At 38.0% G+C, this 19,413-nt stretch overlaps 1 protein-coding gene across 1 annotated transcript in view; it reads right to left on the reverse strand.

The window, feature by feature from the left end:
* Positions 1–388: 388 nt before the first annotated feature.
* Positions 389–19,413, reverse strand: part of RSPO2 (R-spondin 2) — a 108,713-nt gene continuing 89,688 nt past the window's right edge. Inside the window, exon 5 of the mRNA XM_074894367.1 lies at positions 389–1,017. Coding sequence (XP_074750468.1) covers positions 908–1,017 — 110 coding nt within the window. The 3' untranslated portion in view covers positions 389–907. The remainder of the gene's footprint in view (positions 1,018–19,413) is intronic.

Below are 19,413 nucleotides of genomic sequence, written 5' to 3' on the forward strand. Positions count from 1 at the left end.
GATAGGAGTACAGAACAGCAGAAAAGATTTGCAGTTTACTAGTCTGGCAAGCATACTTCAGAGCTGACACTCCATTGCAAGGGTCAGTACAAGGTAGTTTAGCCATCTGAACGTGCTTTACAAATGAGAAAAAAAATCCAGTTTGTAACTACTGAGAAATATGAGAAGATACTTAAAACATAGTAAAAAGTAAACATTTACTGGATTATTTTAAAGTATATTACTAGAACCAACAGGACATAACTTTAAACATGTATAAAGTATTATACATAAAAATGCATAGATGTACAGTAAATATGTTCATTTATATGTAGACAGAGTAATATGTACACATAGAGTCTGTTGTGCTTCTGTAAGTCTAAGCAGTAATTCCTGTGGTATACTGTCTTAAAGTAGTTTTATTATACAACTGTTTCAATGTAGCAGGTGATGAGAACAATGTACATTAACACTAAGTAAGTCATACCCATTTACTCTTGAAATGTACAAATATAGGAAACAAAGGCCATAAATGCAATAGTACCTACACCTCCAAGACTTCCTTTTTTTGTTTGTTTATTTAAATATGCACAAGTCCGCCTAATGATGATACATAGGTTTCATTCCTGCTTTCCCCCTGTGTCAACATATTGACCAGGCACTCAGGACAAAATCTGTGATGGACTTCAGCACCACTTCCACTGATTCACCTCAGTGTGCTCCTGACCTTGAAGTCTTCAGGTCAAAAATGAGAGAAAAAAATAAAATAAAAAATATATAAATAAAACAAACAAGCTTGTGGGCTTTTTTTTCACAAGTTATTTGCCATATTACTGTCAAAGCAGCTGAATCATAGTGCATCCATGGGCAGGAGCATATAGCAGCTTTTGTGCACTTTGCAAAAAATATATTAAAGAAAATCAGGTCTTTACTGGCTTGTTTTATCTGTTGCTAAAAAGATGCTGTGCTGCTTCTGAGCCCTTTCCATCAAATTCTTTTTCTTCTTTTTCTTGTCCTTTGTTTTTGTTGGCCTTCTCCCTAAAAAAAAAAAGAAAACCAAATATCAACAAGTCAACCAAGTAAAGAATACAAAAAAGTGATACTAGACTGCAGTCGAAAAACTCAGTGGCACAGAAATTATCGATGGGGATTGCAAAGGTAATGCTGGCTAATGAGCTTCGATCATCAGTGAAAACAGAAATTTTCAATGTGATACAAGAGGAAGCAGGATCCCTGACTGTCATCACTTGTCCACAGACACAACTTTCCTGGTATGAGTAACCATACTGATGCAGGTCTCAGTTTTAGGAGGGTAACTCACACAAGCAACATTATGCAAGTGCCTGGGGCCCAGAGCCAAACAAGTATGTAGAATCCTAACCCACTGAAAGTTGGATGTGTGCCTTAGACCCTTGTGTAAATTTGCTTGAGTGAGTAATCCTATTTAAGTCACATCCAATATATCCATGATTTCAATGAGAAATTAGGCATTACAGCCCAAGTATTTGGCTGGATGTCATCCTACATGCTTTGGTAGAAACAGCGTCACCTCTGTGAAGAACTGTTGTTATTGCTTATCAGTACACGGTGCCGAAGTCTCAGCACATTACTGTGCAGAAACAAAAATTTCATTACGTGCTTCTTACTATTGGAACCTCACTGAAAAATAACCAAACTTGGGAAATCAGGATCAATGCAGGAAAAAAATTTCTCAGGCTCCTAGGATGGGAAAGTTTTTTTCTGTTCAGCTCTAATAATAAATCTGTGCCCTTTGATTATCTCAGCAAAGATACCACGGACTGAAAAAATGCTAGATACAAAGGCCCTAATTCAGCAATGCATTACCCTGTAACTATATGCTTAAATCCTATCAAAGTTTACTAGGATTTAAGGAGATGACCGAATGCTGTCTGGAGTAAGAACAGTCTGGGTTTTCTTGGCAGTACCATATACCGAAATATGCGATCGATGGTAAAAAAAAATAAGGTTATTAATCTCTAGAGGTGCCAACTCTGTTAACTTTCAGGAGAACTAAATGAACTTAAGAAGACAGTAAAAGGAAATTCAAGTAGCAGATGACATAAAAATGTGAAAATGTAATTTTCATCTACATTGTCAGTACCTTATTAGTTGGGAGAAATGTTTGCCAGTCTGGCTTTGTGTTACTTCCATATTGTTTCTTAATTAAAAAGGCACAAGCCAGTATAAAGCATTTTTCTCTATTTGATAATAACAGTGAATAAATCTGATTCTAAAAGTGTCAAAATTTATGATTTATTAAAAAAATAGGGTTATATACTTCAGATGACATATTTGTAATATGCTGTGTAGGCTACTATTCTCCAGGAATTATTGTAATACTTGTATATAAAATAGGACAGGACATTAAGGTAATGAGCACGCGTTAAGTCCATATTAAAATCATAAGGCTCCTTGGAGTTTACTTCTGCTTCTCATTAAAGTCTGACATTAATGCTACTATGGCATTTTGCCATTTTTAAATCTAGTTAATCCTACACAGTAAAACCTCAGTCCAACCAAACATTAATCAAAGCAGCATTTAAGTTAAAACTCTTTAGTAACACTGTATCTAATGACTACACACACCTAATGAGGTCAGAGGGAAGGAATACTTGACACAAAGTGGCATTGCAACAAGATGGTTTGAATTATAGAAATTTCCGTATCAACATTTCATTACTCTGCTAGTTGGTATATTGTAAGGCATCAGAACTGGGATGAATGTATAGTTCAACACTGTATTCTAACTTGCACTTTAAATATTCTAAATTTTAACCCGAATCTTTGAAATATTTACTAAGGAAGGAGTAGATGAGGGGAAACAATTTGAAACAAGTGACTAATGCTGCTGGTCAGTTGATTCTCAGAAGACCAGCAGAATCAACCAGAGCTTTACTGGAGTTTTGCTATCCTGTTTGCTCAGTGATCTTACTGTCCGAGGTTTTTCGCTGCACGGACCAATTAGTAAAGGAAATATAAATTCCAGTCAGCGCCTCATCTAGTTTTCTCTACAACCTCCTCCAGAGAACTAAAGGAAATGCTTACTCTAAGTTTAAGGCAGTGAAAGATCCTATTATTTTTCCTCTGAAAACTTTGAGATGCACAGGTAAAATGACACACACCTCACTTGGTATCTTTGTCTAAGCTTACAAAGTAGCTCCTGTAACAAAAGCATCAAAACAATTTGCCAGTACACTCCCTATACAATACCCTTAAAATAAAAATAAAATGGACTAGACGTCAGTAATTTGACATGTCATTTTGCAACAAACACACTACAGTGCTTCTGCTGCTCTGCAGCAATTGTCCCCATACCTGCCTTTGCCCCAAGGCACACCAAAGGCAAATTACCTTCTTTTACATGTGTCAAGGAGTAGCAACCCCTGCAGAGGCAATTCCACTGAGACGCTGATACCTGATAATTTGTTCCCCTGTTAGTGAGCTCTTTGGTGGCTTGCTATATTTCCAAGCGCCATATTGTCAGAATTAGTTTCATTATTTTAAGGACAATATTAAATCACATGGAGAAATGGCTGGCGATGCTGAGAGTCCCAAATTCCAACAGTCATTTTAATCAGAAAACTGAATATAAAAGGTACTTGGCTAACCATCAGTTCCCATATGTTACTAAAATGCAACAGAGATTAGAGATTAGCAAGAAAAAAGTGACTATAAAGACTAAACAGTCCAAATGAAGTCTGCTGCTAAAGTCCCCATACATGAGAACTTTTATTAAATTCAGATTTCAATTACAGTGCTTCGTCCGTCAGTAGAAGCACAGTGAACAGAAGTAACTTCTGAATATCTTGCTATCGATGTCTTTCAAAGAACATGATGTTTATGATACAGAAAATAGACCCTCAAGGAAGATCCAGGAGTCCAACTCTACCAGTTCCCCAACTGGAGGGCAGCAGGGTGACAGCCGATGGAGGAGGCGCTCCCCTGGGGCCGGGATGGCAGCAGCTCCCTCCGCTCTGTGCCGTGGGTCAGGTGTGGAGAACCTCGTCTGCAGGGAGCCTTGCACGGCCTCCCCCATGCCTGCCATGCTCACTGCTCCTGAGAGCAAGAGTCCTGTCCCAGGCCCCTCTCTCTACAGGAAGCAGCCGGGCTCTGCCACACTTGGCTTTGCTGGGGCAGTTGAAAAGGAGCGGATTTTAGCAGCGGTGTATTACAGTCCAGAACTTGCTGTTGCACACAGAAGGCAATTCCTGGCTGAAGCAAACAAGGGAGAGCAAAAGCACTCTGTCTCTAGAGGGATTTTACCACTATCAATAACAGGTTGTAGTGTTACTGCACAGGACAAAGAGTGACAATATCCGAGATATTAAGTCTGATTCACCTAGCCTACAAATCTCTCCTGATCAGAAACAGCATCCAAGCGAGCAAATTGTCCAGCGCAGCCACTTGGGATCTGCAGCCTGCACCACTCTTTAAACAACATTACATCCTTCCTAGTGATAACTCACCTCCTTGTCATCTGTCAGATAGCCACGCACCTTGCTTCTCCTTTCCAAGTGACAGACCTCCACATCAGGTCTCATTTTCAATCTTTATGACTGAAGACAATCTATTTTTGAAAGCCTTTGGTGTTAACAGCAATGGGAGCAAATACAAATAATTCATGCAAAAAGCAGGATATCTGAGCACTGTTCAGGTTACTGTATACCTATTTTTATTTTGATTGCATTTTCCCTTGCATACTAACTAGTTAACTAACTTTTCCTTGAAAACCACTTTTTATCTGACTGTCTAAAAAAGGGCTCCTCAAATTTTATTACCAGAGTCAGCTCTGAACATAATTTACGGAATTTGTTTAACACTCTGTAAAGTCATGTGTATACACTGAAATGTATAGGGCCTAAGAAAGATCTGAAACTTAGCTGGATTTGGTGTGCAATTATCTAGTAAATAAAAGCCTTAAAAGTTTATCTATCATTCTCTATCTCACATATCTGCACAGGTTATTTTACAGAAGCAAGATTGGCAAAGCCATTCATTCAAACCCTTTATTGCAATGTTATACAATTCAGTTTTGCTATTTGCTTTATAAATTACCAATAAGTCCTCATTTTCTAAGTAACTTTTCCCAATGTTTGACATCTTTACAGTGTTATTCATTAAATTTCTGTTTGGACCACTTGGTTCTGGTAGGTAGGTGGGCAACTAATATGCTATGCAATGAAACATTACCATTAGCTAACAATGTACCACAGCTTCTAATAGTATGATAAAATATAGGTAATGATACAGTAACCTATAGGTAATAATGCAATTCCAACATGAATTCCCAAAAAAACTTTATTTATGCTAATATACACAGCAATTGTCCGTATATCAGAGAGTAACAGCTACGAAAATCGTTATTTAACTTGGCTCTTACTGGATTATTTTTCTTTCTTTGCTGTTTTTCTACCATTTTATCAGTGTTGCTCTTACAGCTGCTGCATGCTGTTATACTAAGAGACTTGTGCTCAGTTCTCTGGCTTGTCTCATACCTTGAGCTGAAAGGTATTTGGAAATACTGTATGTTCCTCTGTGGATGGACCCACCTGGTCAATTCGGGATACACATTACCTGGTTCAGAAGGAGTCTTCATCACCTTCTGTCAGCTGCAAAGGCAGCCTTCTCCAGACAGAGTTTGGGCAGCAGATTCCTAACACTCAGGGCGCTCCTGGTTCTCCAGTACTAAAATGCAGCAAATGTATCACAAGGACTCCCAGCCACCTTACTCAAGATCCTTGGCTCAGACAGACAGCATCAGTTCAGTATCTGAATGGTCCTTCATCTGCTGTATAAATACAGTCATATGTAGTGGTCTTCTAACAAAATCTGTCCATCGCTAGTTTCAGCAGATGGAGAAAAGACAGCATACATCCACATGAGGGCAGCAAGGATTTAAATTTGAAACATTTACTAAGGAAAAAAAACAACTATCTGCAGCTTTATTTCATAGTGTAATTCCCTCACAAATTTTCAGCATTCTCACATACAAATCATTATTTTAGAGATATCAGAATGTTTAATACTCCCTTCTTTATTTAAAACAGTTTTTCTTCTATTGATTCTGAAGAATGGGACTTAGAGGTGTCTGCTTCCCTTCCCTGGATTTTCATATGAAGGACTTTCACTGCTAGCAGTAAAGGCACAATGGTGTCCTGGGATAACAGCAGACCTTGCTAAATACACCTTTTAATCTTTTCTTCTCCTTCATTTGTCCTTTTAGGGGCTGAATGTTGCACAGTGGTACATCATTTTCCTATGGCTGCAGTTCTACCATAGACCCCCATGTATGGCAGCATCTCATCCGTGTGGTAAGCTAGAAAAGTTATTACATTCAAGTCATATCACTGAAGAATGGCAGGCAGCAGGGAACTAGTGACAGCAGTAGAAAGATGATAGAGATATTCAATGATTAACCAGTCAGACCAACTCAAGAGAAAGATGGCAGATGTAAGCTTCTGGAGGAGCCCTCTCTGGCAGGACAACTTCTGTCCTGCACAGAGCCATGGGTGCCTCATCATTTACTCCCCATTTGCACTGCACATCAAACTACACATGAACGGTGACTGCAAAAATCCAACAACCAAGCAAACAAATGATTCAGCCTAGAAATGATTCACCAGAGGTAATTTATTCCCTGGGGCTTTCAGCTGGGTTAAAAATTTTGGATACTGAAACTGCCAGAGAAATGCACAAATTCTTAAGAAAACTTATAAACACACACTCAATGAAAGAAAAAAATTCCTCACTGCTACAAAGTCAACCTCTTCCTAAAGCATGACTTACAAACCCACACTGACAAGTGGCCCACAGGAAGAGGACACAAAGAACTCAAATAACTTAGCAAACTGCACACCGCAGGCATCTCTACCAATGTCACCTGTTATTGAACTCATGACAGCTTTCCTAAACTGGTTTGCAGTTGGTTTTTTTTAACACCATCAAATTTAGGCTGAAATTGGCTATGCTCAATGTGTGCTACAGCAGGAACATGACCTGGGGAAAATCAGCCAAAGTAAAATAGCCTTTTTTGGACAGGGAGTGAAAGACACTGGGGCTTAGATGGTGACACTGGAAAAGAAGATTGAGGAGATGGGAAAGAAAGGGTCAAGAAAGAAAGGGTGTTAGAAACCAGTTCCTCATTTTCCTGGGTGAATTTCTGATGTCATTTGAAGAAGTCCTGCAAACACATATTTGCCTCTGAAGACAACAGAAGGGATGGTATGATCACACAGAATACATCAGCTGCCTACAATGCCATTTCAAATCCCAAAACACCAGAATCAGTAAAGGCAGGTTAATTAATGTTTGCGAAGCACTGAAAAACGGTAACAATGGACACCATAGAAAAGTCATGAATTATTTTATCATTCTTTCTTCTTTGGCAAGGGTTGAAGAATGTTGAGCAAATGAGGTCTTAGAACAATTACTAAATAAAAATAGAAAAAAAATACCATAATTATAGACTATATCACAACTGACAGAAAGAAGGAGTAATGAAGGCACTTCTTTGGCTTTGAAGTACTTGAGCTTGCAAGCTTACTGGTCTTCTTTTGTACTTTTTGGTGCAATACTAATAGCAAATGGTATAAATTATATGTATTCCCAGCCTAGTGAAATTACTAATAGACTAAGAAAATTAGTTCCTTTATGCAAATGCACAGTTTGATGGTTTTTACACATTCTTCTCTATTTGATGTCAGCTTTCCTGATGAAAATCAGGGAAATTTCTCTCTTGAGTAAACCTTGTAATTTCTACACAAATCATTACAAAAGCACTCGTAGTGCAAAGCTAACCTGAGTGATATCTTATTCAGTTCCTGCAGCCAGTAGCCTAACATTTTATTTTCAATTTAATAATTTCACAACTTTGGGTAAATTATTATATCCCAACCAACACTTAACACAGCATATACTTGGTGTTTGTACACACCAAACTTCAGCTACTGAGATGAAAGATAATTTAAAAGAACCAAAGAATAATTTCTCAACTAAAGGAAATATCAAATTATCCCAAGTTTATGTATCTTAATCCCACTATCTCTTTTTGTTTTGACATATTCACTAAGAAATTAAAGGTTTTACTCTTTAGGGCAAGAATAAGCAAAGTGAGGTACTCTTTTTCTCCCAAAGTACACATCTCCTTTTCATCTGGCCTGAATATAAGCTAACTAAGCAATACTAAATTTGATGTTCTTTCCTTCTGGACAATATTGAGTATCATCAGAAACTGTCATCTGTTTAAGAAATACTGATTCCTCCACAAAGAATGGAATTTACGTGTCACAGCCTACTGAGAGTTCAGTGGATTTTTTCCTCAACTTTAGGGCAAATTAACTGGGAAAAGAGTCATCTTACATTGCTGAAATTCAATGCATTTCCCACAGTGTAGTTTTCCAGCATATACAGTAGATGGCAGTGAGATATTAACTGAAAACTGGTTTCCACTTCCATCATTTCAAATAAATTATTTTTGCTTTGCAGAAGTACCCATTACTCTGCCTAGAACATAAGGCATTCTATTCATTAATGAATATAAAAAGTGCAAAAAATAAAAATTAACAGATACGGACTCAGAGAAGAAAGCAAAAGAAGGCACACTAGGGAAAGAGGAAAACTAGCAAACTCTAGGTGACAAGAAAACTCTCAGAAAACTCTGATAGAAGACCTATGCTTAACTGAATAGTGTAGATGTTTAAATGTTGGGTCCTGTTGTCCTTTCAGTCACAGTTGTGTGAAAGCAGGTGGGTCTCCATTACAGCCAAAATGTTTATCTAATGTAGATTTAGCTCAGAGTTCAAATGATACGAATATTGGTTGCATGCAGGGTACTCACTATTCTTATCTTAGTCAACACCATGTCAGATCAGTTGCTTTGCAAGCAGAGCCAAGCAAAATATTTCCAATGAAAGGTTTGGGTTTGTTTATTTTCTTTCCTTTCACCATCCAGTATAACTGACTTAAAATTCCCTTTGTCCTGTATTTCAAAACAGACTCTTTACTTTTCTTTCATTTCTCCTTTTTCTAGAGAATTTAATTAATTTTATTTTTATCTCATCATATAAGGAATAGAAAATAAATTCTACTGAGACAACATTTATTTGTGGCACCTGCAAAGTTTAATTTCATACTGGAAATTGCATTTTCATCAATTAAGGGTTTCTTACAAAGAGAGAGATTATACAGGGAAGTTGATTTTTTTTAGAGATTTTTTTCTTCTGTGAAATACTATTTAGTTGTGAAGTGTTTATCTTTTTTAATTCCCCTTAGGGATTCTGGTCAAGAACTGAGGAACAATTTTGTTCCAGGACCTTTTTTATTTTTTCTTTTTTTTAACTGAAACAGCTCAAAAAATAGTTCTAATTATCAGTTCCGCCTCTCTTCAAGTAATGCACAGGTAACCCTATTGACGTTCAGTAAGAAAAGAGGCTAAATTAAACACCTGATGATGGAATAAAGTATGACCCAGCAGGAAGATTCCTACTGAATAACAACTAAAAGTGAAGACGAATGTATTATTTCTAATAATATGATGAAAAATTATTACCTCAGTCTGCTCATCGGGAATGGTGTACCAGATTAACTGCTGCACCCGCATTGCTCGCTGATACTCATTTGGTTTATACTTGAGAAGGTGCTGAAACAGAAGGTATTCATACTACCTACCTAAATTTGGTCAGGTTAGTCTCTCTTTATCCGTAACTACATCGGTGTATACTGTGCATGCTTTTCCCTTCTCAGGCATTTATTTCCTTCACCAAACCCACAATCAGAACTTCACTCCACCCATTATAGCTTTTACTATCCGTACTATGGTCAGGATGGAGTCACTGCCTTGGTTTTCTAGTTATATTTCCCCTCTGCTGATGCAGTAATGACCTAAATTTAGCTTTCAGGGTTTCCCTTTGCCTTCCCCCACACTACGTCCACAGACTTGTCTATACTAATGCTACACCTGCATTAATAAATTAAACAGCATTAGAGAATATCCCCAAATACTGTACCTCAACTGTCTGTCATGTTTTAACCTGGGGCAGCTCCCGCCCTTCCCAGGGCAACAGCATAGGTCAGGGCTGCTCCCACTGGCATGTCCCTGGCTTGGGAGCTCTGAGCAGAGCAATACAGATGTGGACTGACCTGTGCCACTCAATGCAGTGCCAGATAACACCCCAGCATGTTTAGTTAACTACTGTAGAGACAGTTGCTATGTTTGAGCTGTGGCCAGTCGAGATTTAAAAGATGTCCTGAGTCACATGGCTTTATCTCTAAATGTATTACAGTAGCTTTTTTGCTGGCTTAAAGAGAAGCACTTCCACAAGACTGCCTGTGAGGACTAATACTCATATGTATGCCAGGCTGATTTATTCTGTAACCAGGTAATTCCACATTATACAGCTACAGGAAATCTATTTACTGCCAGAAGTTGGAGAAAGGGCACTCTTCACCTTAAATCTTACTTGTTTCCCAATAGTCACACACCAGTTTTTCATGGATATTAAATACTGCACAGCCATTTATAAAAAATGGATACATAGAGTATCCAATATGGCACTTTAACTTGCTAAAGTTTTTGTGTGTGTACTAGTATCATCAAACCACTGTCACAACTTTAGAAAGAGCTTTATGGCCCACAGAACATTTTTGGAAGTCTGTTGTTTATTTGAAGTCTACTTTACAATGAAGTTAGAAATATAAAATCACCTGACTAGGTTCTGTTAACTATGATCTGGACCAGCTTTTGCAGCTCTACTATTCTCTTTGGAAAAGGCGTGCATAAAGAGTTCTGCAAGGAAGCAAAAAGGCATCAGGATGACGGTCCCTCTGTGACATGGTCATGCTGCACCTGAGCCCCTCCACTGCCTCTGTGGCAACCGGCAGCACAGCTCTCCCAGGATTTGATGCGACCTTTTTTCCCACTGCAAACACACCATGGAGAGAGCCATGGAAAGGAATAGCTGGACTAAAGGGTGAGTTTCCAGGGAAAAACACTGTTCCCTTCCTACCCCAAAACTGATATTAAAACAGGTACTGACAGTTCCCAACTACACCATATCCCTAAGCGCTATGTCAACCCGACTCTTAAACACCTCCAGGGATGGGGACTCCACCACCTCCCTGGGCAGCCCATTCCAACACCTAACAACCCGTTCTGGAAAGAAATACTTCCTAATATCCAGTCTAAACCTTCCCTGGTGCAACTTGAGGCCATTACCTCTTGTCCTATCGCTTATTACTTGGTTAAAGAGACTCATTCCCAACTCTCTGCAACCTCCTTTCAGGTAGTTGTAGAGGGCGATGAGGTCTCCCCTCAGCCTCCTCTTCTCCACACTAAACAACCCCAGTTCCCTCAGCCGCTCCTCGTACGACATGTGCTCCAGACCATTCACCAGCTTCGTTGCCCTTCTCTGGACACGCTCGAGTAATTCAATGTCCTTTTTGGAGTGAGGGGCCCAAAACTGAACACAGGAATCGAGGTGCGGCCTCACCAGTGCCGAGTACAGGGGTAAGATCACTTCCCTGTCCCTGCTGGCCACGCTATTGCTGATACAAGCCAGGATACCATTGGCATTCTTGGTCACCTGGGCACACAGCTGGTTTTAAAGAAGACTTACTCAGACTAAAATATCAGACTTGGCCTGGAATGTGAAAGAAAGAGAAGTTGTACGACCATCAGATATTTGTGTCATTGTCTATTTTATTTCATAAAGAAGTACTATTAACCCTATTTTCATTTTCACGTACCATGCACCTAGAGTTTTGCTGTACCCCTGGCTCCTAGCCTGGTCATGTTTCTGGCACACAGAAAATGTCTGTGGGGGCTATCTCAAACTCTGGACCATGAAACTGTAAAAACATTCAGCATGAATTTAAAACTACTGAATGGATTTTCTTCAGACTGCCTCCTGGACTTTTTTCTGAGTGTTTAAGCAATGTTTGATTCAACTCTCTGCATAATTCTTGCCACAGTAAAAACTTTGTACCCCATCCCCACAAAAACCCCAGACAAGCAGCTCTTTAAATGTTTCCGTGTTGCTGTGAAGCCTTAACTAAACTTTTTTGAACAACCAGCGCTTGAGGCTTCAACATGAGCTGGCTGAGAACAGGAGGAAATATCAGTAAATCAGCATTAAGGACCTGAAATAAACTGAGCTTAAAGTATTTGTTTTTGGCTTTCTCCAAAGTAATGCATAAACAGACCACGGGACCACCTAACTTTTTTTCCCCTTCAAGGCACTAAACTGGTGTATACCATCCATTAATTTCTTCTTCCCTGGAAAAATAATTTTGCTCAAGGTATCATGAGCCTTTAAAAATGTAATAGTTAACGGGTTTCAGTGAATGGACTATAAAATATTTAACATTTTTTAAATATTGTAGATATTGAGTTATTGATAGGCATTTTCCCCCTTTTTTTAATGTTAATCGGAATATAGTGTAAAACAGCCAAAAGCAGAAAATTCAGTCTGATATGCTTGGAGATTTTCATAGTGAGAGTCACATTTGAAGGAAATAAATGAGGTGGTTTCAAAGTTATGGTTATTTAAAACCAAAATTCACACAGAAACAAACAATTTATGCTGTACTTTCTTTAAATTATGCTCTACAACTTTTCCAAATAAATTCAAGTCTGCATGTAATAGCAGCATTAGATATAATGTGTCCTATATTAAATTTTACTGCAGACGCACATGGGAGCATAGTAAGGACAAACCACAAGCAAAATAACCTGTGATTTCTCAAAGTTCATTATTAGACTTAATTTGTCTTGTTTGCCTTGAAGTCGGCTGAACCAGTTCTTAACTGAAGTTCACTGCATGAAGATTGTCTCAAACCTGCATACCTTTTCAAATCCGTAGATTAAATAATAAATACCTAGATAGGAAAATTAGATGATGCATGTCTCTAGGAATGCTTACACTTTATATTAATATAATTGAAAACATGTTTTATTCCTTAAAACTTAAGATGATGCAATGATTGCAAGTGAGAAGTGGGGTCAAGAGAACCTCTAGTGAGATCTCTCACATAAACATAACAAATCAAACATTATTCTCATATGCTGTTGAGGTTAATAACTTGTTGAAGAAATGCATCCAGTCTAGATCTGAAGACAAAAGGAGATGGAGGATCCATCACTTCCTCTGGTAATTGTCCCAGTAGTTAATCATTCCACCGCTGAAATATCTGCCCAATTCCTAATGTAAATTTTAATATCCAGCTATTATTTTTCATTATGCCTTTCTGTCCTAGATCAGACTTTTCTCTTTATACGTTGTACATAAATCTGTGCTCATCATCTTTCTGAGAAGTTAAACATATGGCAGTTTTTGTGCACCTTTCTTTAAAGCTTATTTTGTAGTCCTCAAATAAAGTTTTTGACTCACCTGCAGTTTCCTACTGAATTATCTGTTCAGTTTTGCAATATCTTCTATAAAATATGAGTCTCAGACTGGATGTCAGAGTTCTGCTTGTACATAGGATATAATTGACTTAGTGTGCTCTTCCTTACTACCAAAGTTATAGAGCCAAGAATTTCATTTGAAATTTTTCTCTCTACATTATAGCAGACTCATGTGATTTCTTCTGAGGAACACCACTTTTTAAATGCCATTCCTCATCCTGCAGGTATGCATTCCCAGTTCTATAACTCCGATCCTCCAGGATAACTTTATGTTTAACTAAATGAAAATTAATTGTGTTTGAATGGGACCACTTTACAAAGCAACCTGGACTTTTCTTTAGGTCTGCTCTAGTGTATTGTTTACATTATCCTCAGTATTACTGCAGTTATGGGGAACGCCCCTTTTCTGGATCCAGCTGGAGAAGCTGAGGACATTTTTGCCCTGGCTATTTCTCAGTGCCCGCCACCCGGCAATTACCTGTGGCAGCTTTGCAGGTAGAATAGGCTGTATTAACAACCACTACTCCATGGAAGCACAGGATGGTGCCCACAGGAAGGCTCCGGCTGCCTGTCCCAGTGCTGAGGGCCACCCGGCAGGCACTGTGCGGGGCTGGCTGAGCACCACAAGAGCTCACTCCAGCAACAGCTACGGTGGAGCAGCGCAGGCATCATGTATAGCAACCATGCGGAACCGAACAAAAGCTTATTTGAAAATTACTTTACTAAACTGAAGTAAGTCCTTGACAATAAGTTCATCCACATAAGCTGTTTCACAGCTTAAACAGATGAATATTTAGTACGTATTTCAACCTTAAGTGCATCAGTGTTTAAACACGTTGTATTTAAAACCATGTATTTTTTATATTTAGCACTGACCTGAAGAAGAACAAGAAAAATACTTTTTTCCCCTTCCACAGGTTAGAGGCATTGATTTGATAGCGGAATGAATGGTCTGCAGCATTTCTGTTATGCCAGACTATTGCTGCAGATGCTCTTGGCAACAGAGGGGGCTGTCTTCCCCCCTCATATACACAGCAGCTGGATACAGCCTTGGCATCACATGATGTAAGAAGCAGTATAACGTGGTGTCTAATAATACATGTGCAGTGAACAAATTAGGTTCTCTTCTCATTCTGATATACATCTGTGAGAAAGACAGCACTATAATCTCCACCATTGGCTTAAACAACCAGTCCAAAGTAAATTGAAAACTAAAGCTTTTTCCTGCATAAAACGTTTTAAAGTATATATTCACTGATAAAGTTGAAGAAAAATGTGTGGATGCTTTCTTAAGAAAGGAAAAGAATATATGAAATAAACACAGCATGTAGCTTAAAGGCTACTTGCCATAAAAGGCTTTTCCTGACTAAGTTACAGATGTACTTAAAAAACAGATGTACATCAAAGACTGTTGATTAGAAGCACAGAAAGAAGTAATTATCAGTTATTTTTTTCAAAAAATAAATTCTTTATTCTAATACCAATAAAACCTTAGTATGTACAGAATGATTCTATGGGTTTAATTAACCATACGAAAAATATAAATGTATATGCTATTCTGGCTCCACATCATCACATTCTTATAGCTAGTTTGAGTGAGCTTCTGACAGGAGATCTTGGCTTCATTACTTTGTGACAGTATTAGCTTAAAGACATTGCATAACTGAAACTCTTATATATCTATTTATTTTTTGCTTAGAAGTGCCTGACACTAACAATTCTTTGCGGGACGAGGTATTTCCAAAAGTAAATATTGAGGCTGGCAGTCATAGACAGCCCATCCAGCAGTACAGTAGCACAAACCACAGTCCTTGCTAAACTAGTGGCCAGCTGCAAGGGCTACATCTTACAAATAAAATAAAAAGAGCCAGAGCACAGGTTTGAACACTGTCATGAAACACTAGCAGATTTCCTGGCACATTTCTGACTTATGCCAAACAGTACTTCTTCCAAGAACGGTACATTCCTGTCTGCAGTTTCTTTGCAGATCAAGAGATGAAAGAAACATTTACCCAAACCCTTTAGACTTCAGTAATTTCAAATCAGCAGCTGTTTTTCAAGATGAACAATTTTTACAGTTCTGATTTTAGATGCATACATGATAAGCCCCTGGACTGGAACACATGGACCTAAAAACCAGACATGTAAGGGTACAACTTTGGCTATATACTTGGGCTGACTGATACTGGTTTGAATGCTGTAAGTAAGTATTTATTTGAACGAAGCTCAGCTAAGTGATTATCAACTTCTCACATGAAGTATAGTTGATCTCTACCGAATGATAATTATTTCATCATGTTAGCAAATACTCATTTCTTGGCCAGTGCCTTCATCACAATCTGTTCCATGTGTTGATTTAAACTGTCCTGTAAGATTAATAGCAGGTGACAACTGGATCATTTAGGGTATGACATACTTATCAAACTAGTTACAAGTATCCACTCAACTGTTTATTTTCTCCACTGAGACAATTAATCTACTATTATAGCCACTTTTCTTCTCTGTACTCAGACTGGTATGTTGTATTTTCTTCTTGTCATTTGCTGACTTCAGGAGATTCCTTTCAAAATCCTGTTTGAATTTAATTCTCCTTCCAGTTATGCTTAACATCTGTCAGTCTCCTTCTGTGTAGCCGAATAACTACTTACTCCCAAATGCTATCCAATTATTCTTCATTAGACTTCTTTCCACACATATAGGCTTTGAACATGTGACTTCTGTTGTCAATTTCTGTGTAAATAAACTTTAGATAATAGCTCTTTCTCCAGACCTGATTTCAATAGGAAACATAAAGTACTAACATGCAGTCAAAAAGAAATATTTGTAATACAGAATAAGCATTTCTCCCTGGTTTGCCTGTCTATGCAGACAATTAAAATCTGCACAGTTATATGGATTATTAGTTAGAAATTGTCAGTGTTATAGCTTCTCTCTATCAGAACTATGGAAACATCCTAGGTAAGAGTCACAAAGCAGACTGACTCTCTTATCTCCAAGATAAACATTCACAATGTGCATTAACAGTTATTTACATGTAATTAACTAAATGGAAGAATCCTGCCACCTATAAAATAAGCACGTTATATAGAAAAAATAAGTTGTAAAATGCACATTAGGATGTAATATCAACATCATAAGTTAAAGAGTTATTTACAGTTAGATTTTCATTGATACAGTTAGCTTTTCAAAGGAAAATACCTTAGCCATTTGACTATTTCTAGAATATTGAAAATAATTTGATCATTTTCAACTACTTATCAGTTTCTGCATGGATCTATCTACCCAACAGAAAAAATACACAGAAACATTTAAGAGTGATTTGTGAGGTAAGAGCAACAAAGCAATTACTCATTGTCAGGAAATGTGTCTATTTAGATTAAGTGATCATAATATTATTTGTTTCCAACAAATACAGTTCTATGATCTTTAAACAATACATTATTTTGAACTACTTCTGACTTAATAAATTAGATGACTGATTTAATTTTGAAAATCTGGATAAATATACAAGTAAAATCCCTGTGAATCAAGACTTTCCATGCCAAGTCTCAACTGTGAGGGATTTTTTATGATTAAGTATGAATTCCTGGAAAACATGGTTTATCATAGAAAAACTGGCAAAACTTTCACAGTATTTGCTCTAACAGGCGCCACTGTAATGGGCTGCAGATCTATGAATAGGCCAAGAACAGAAGCTAAAACTAACACTGAACAATACAATATGTTACCAAGTGGGAAGATCGTTTTTTTTTTTTTTTCTAAATTATAATAGATGGGATTGATTTCAGTCCATAATTTACATAATGAAGAACTTAACTGGCCTGGTCTCATCATTTCTCAAAAACATTGTTTTGATAAGTGATTCTGTTCTGAAATTTCATCTGGCAATGAAAATACAGTCATCTTTGAAGAATTGATTTATTCTCTTCTTACATGCAAGAATTACTTCTTGGGAGTATAACTGAGCTTTCAAACAACAGATCAGATATAAGTTACTATTGCTAGCAGAATTTTGTTCATTCCATGCTGGCCATAAGTCTTGAACAATGCACTGACCCTCAAATTTCACAAATCCTTAAAAGCCTATGTGCGTAATGTTACGGGCTGAGAGAGTCAGCTGGTAGCGTCAGAATACAAAACCATGAAAGTGGCTCCTCTGGGTCAACCAAGGATCCACCAAAACCACTACTGTAACAGTAGCTCAAAACTAACATGTTGGTAACAGTATAAGAGTAGGACAAAAAATGTATGCCCCCTTTCACAAGACACTTCACTACCATGCATGAGGCCTGCCAGGTACATGGACATACAGAGGCACTTACTGCAGAAGGGCTTGCAAACAGGTTTTTGCTGGGGAATGTATTTTCTGGTACAACCCTTGTAAGTGAAAGCCCCACTGTCTGGCCTTCTGCCACTCGGTAACTTCTTTGCTACCTCATGATCCTAATCCTGCAAAGTTAATTAGGATCATGCAACTATGACATTTTCAGCTGGTAATAAAGAGTTTTCCAGCAGACAATAGATCAGGCCAAACTTCTTTTCCACAGAAGGGACAGCAGAATTTGCATGACATTGAAAGTGCACAAAATCTAGGCTTATCAAGAGAAAAAGAGTAAGACGTGCATTGAACCTGCAAGTCTCACATGTACTGCCTGAGACATGAGAGACCAGAAATGATAAAGGAAAATCTGAACTGCTGTATGAGATGAGACTAACAGAGGGTGGAAGAAAGAGTGGAGTTACAACTGATCACAACAGCGCTTTCATGCTAAAATTGGGATATTTGTTATTTTATGGCCCCGCACATCAGGTCCATTCCTGACATGGTAGGACACGAACCTACTTCTTTTGCAATGTCAACCTACAGCATCACGTAGTCATACAGAGGCTGCCACTGAAAAACTTGTAGCTCCATAGCATATCATCCAATTATGTATGCATCACTCCACCCCTAATTTAAATACCTTACAAATCAGGCACATAATGCCTGCATTTCAGTTATCCTAGGTTTACTACTATAGAAGGTGATTGCATATTTTTGCATATGGCTTCAAATTACTCATAGTTTTGAAAGACTGGCCCAAAATGGTAGTTAGAAGAGATGAAAGCACGTGGAGATACTAATTTCTGCTAAAATGATTGCTTAAGCAATCATTTTCCTATAAGCTGACTACATCAGACAACACTCTGAAGTAAGAGCTCTACCATCTTTGGGAAAGGAAACAGAAAATTATTTTTCCTGTGCTTAAATGGGGTTAGAAAAGAGAAAGGCATCTGTTAATACTGTCGAGGCAAGCTTATTCAGCCAACTATTGTGCTAATGCAAATGATGTTTGTTGCAGTTGAATATAATGCAGCCACATCACCTGGGCTTTTTGCAGTAAGACACTACACACAGAAGATGACAGTGGGTTCAATAAGCATTCTAAAAGAGAATTTTAGGCACAGTGCCTTCCTGTCAACGGCCCCCACCTCAACCACCAAAACTGCAAGCTTTCAGTTGTAAATGTTATTTTGAGAAGATTAAGATGTAGGGCGACACAGTAATCAAACAACAAGGGGCTAATGGATTTCAGGCTTTAGTATGAACATTTCAAGGCAGAAGGAATCTTTTTAGGTTCCAAAGTCACTTATTATATTTATTATTATTAATATAGCAGAGACACAGATATTGATAGAGTGACTGTAAAATAGAGACAAAAATGGTGCTAGTGTCTCAGTCGTAAGGAAAAAGCATCACAGGTTAACAAAGTATGATATTCTACCTTCAGATACATCAAATAAGCTGCAGATATTTTGCTGGCATTACTATAGCTTAGGTAAGTTCTCACTAAAAATTTTTCTCCATAGTGCTCCACAGGTTTCAGAAATATTCTCCACAATCACCCTCAATCTTCCAGTGAGGTGACAGCTTTCCATCACTCATCTAGTCATATAAATTGCTCTTCTGCTGTATGGTCATGTCTCCAGCTGGACTAAAACATCAGGTACCCTAAACTACATAGCACCAA

Source organism: Strix uralensis, chromosome 1, assembly GCF_047716275.1.
Source record: "Strix uralensis isolate ZFMK-TIS-50842 chromosome 1, bStrUra1, whole genome shotgun sequence".
Lineage (NCBI taxonomy): Eukaryota > Metazoa > Chordata > Aves > Strigiformes > Strigidae > Strix > Strix uralensis.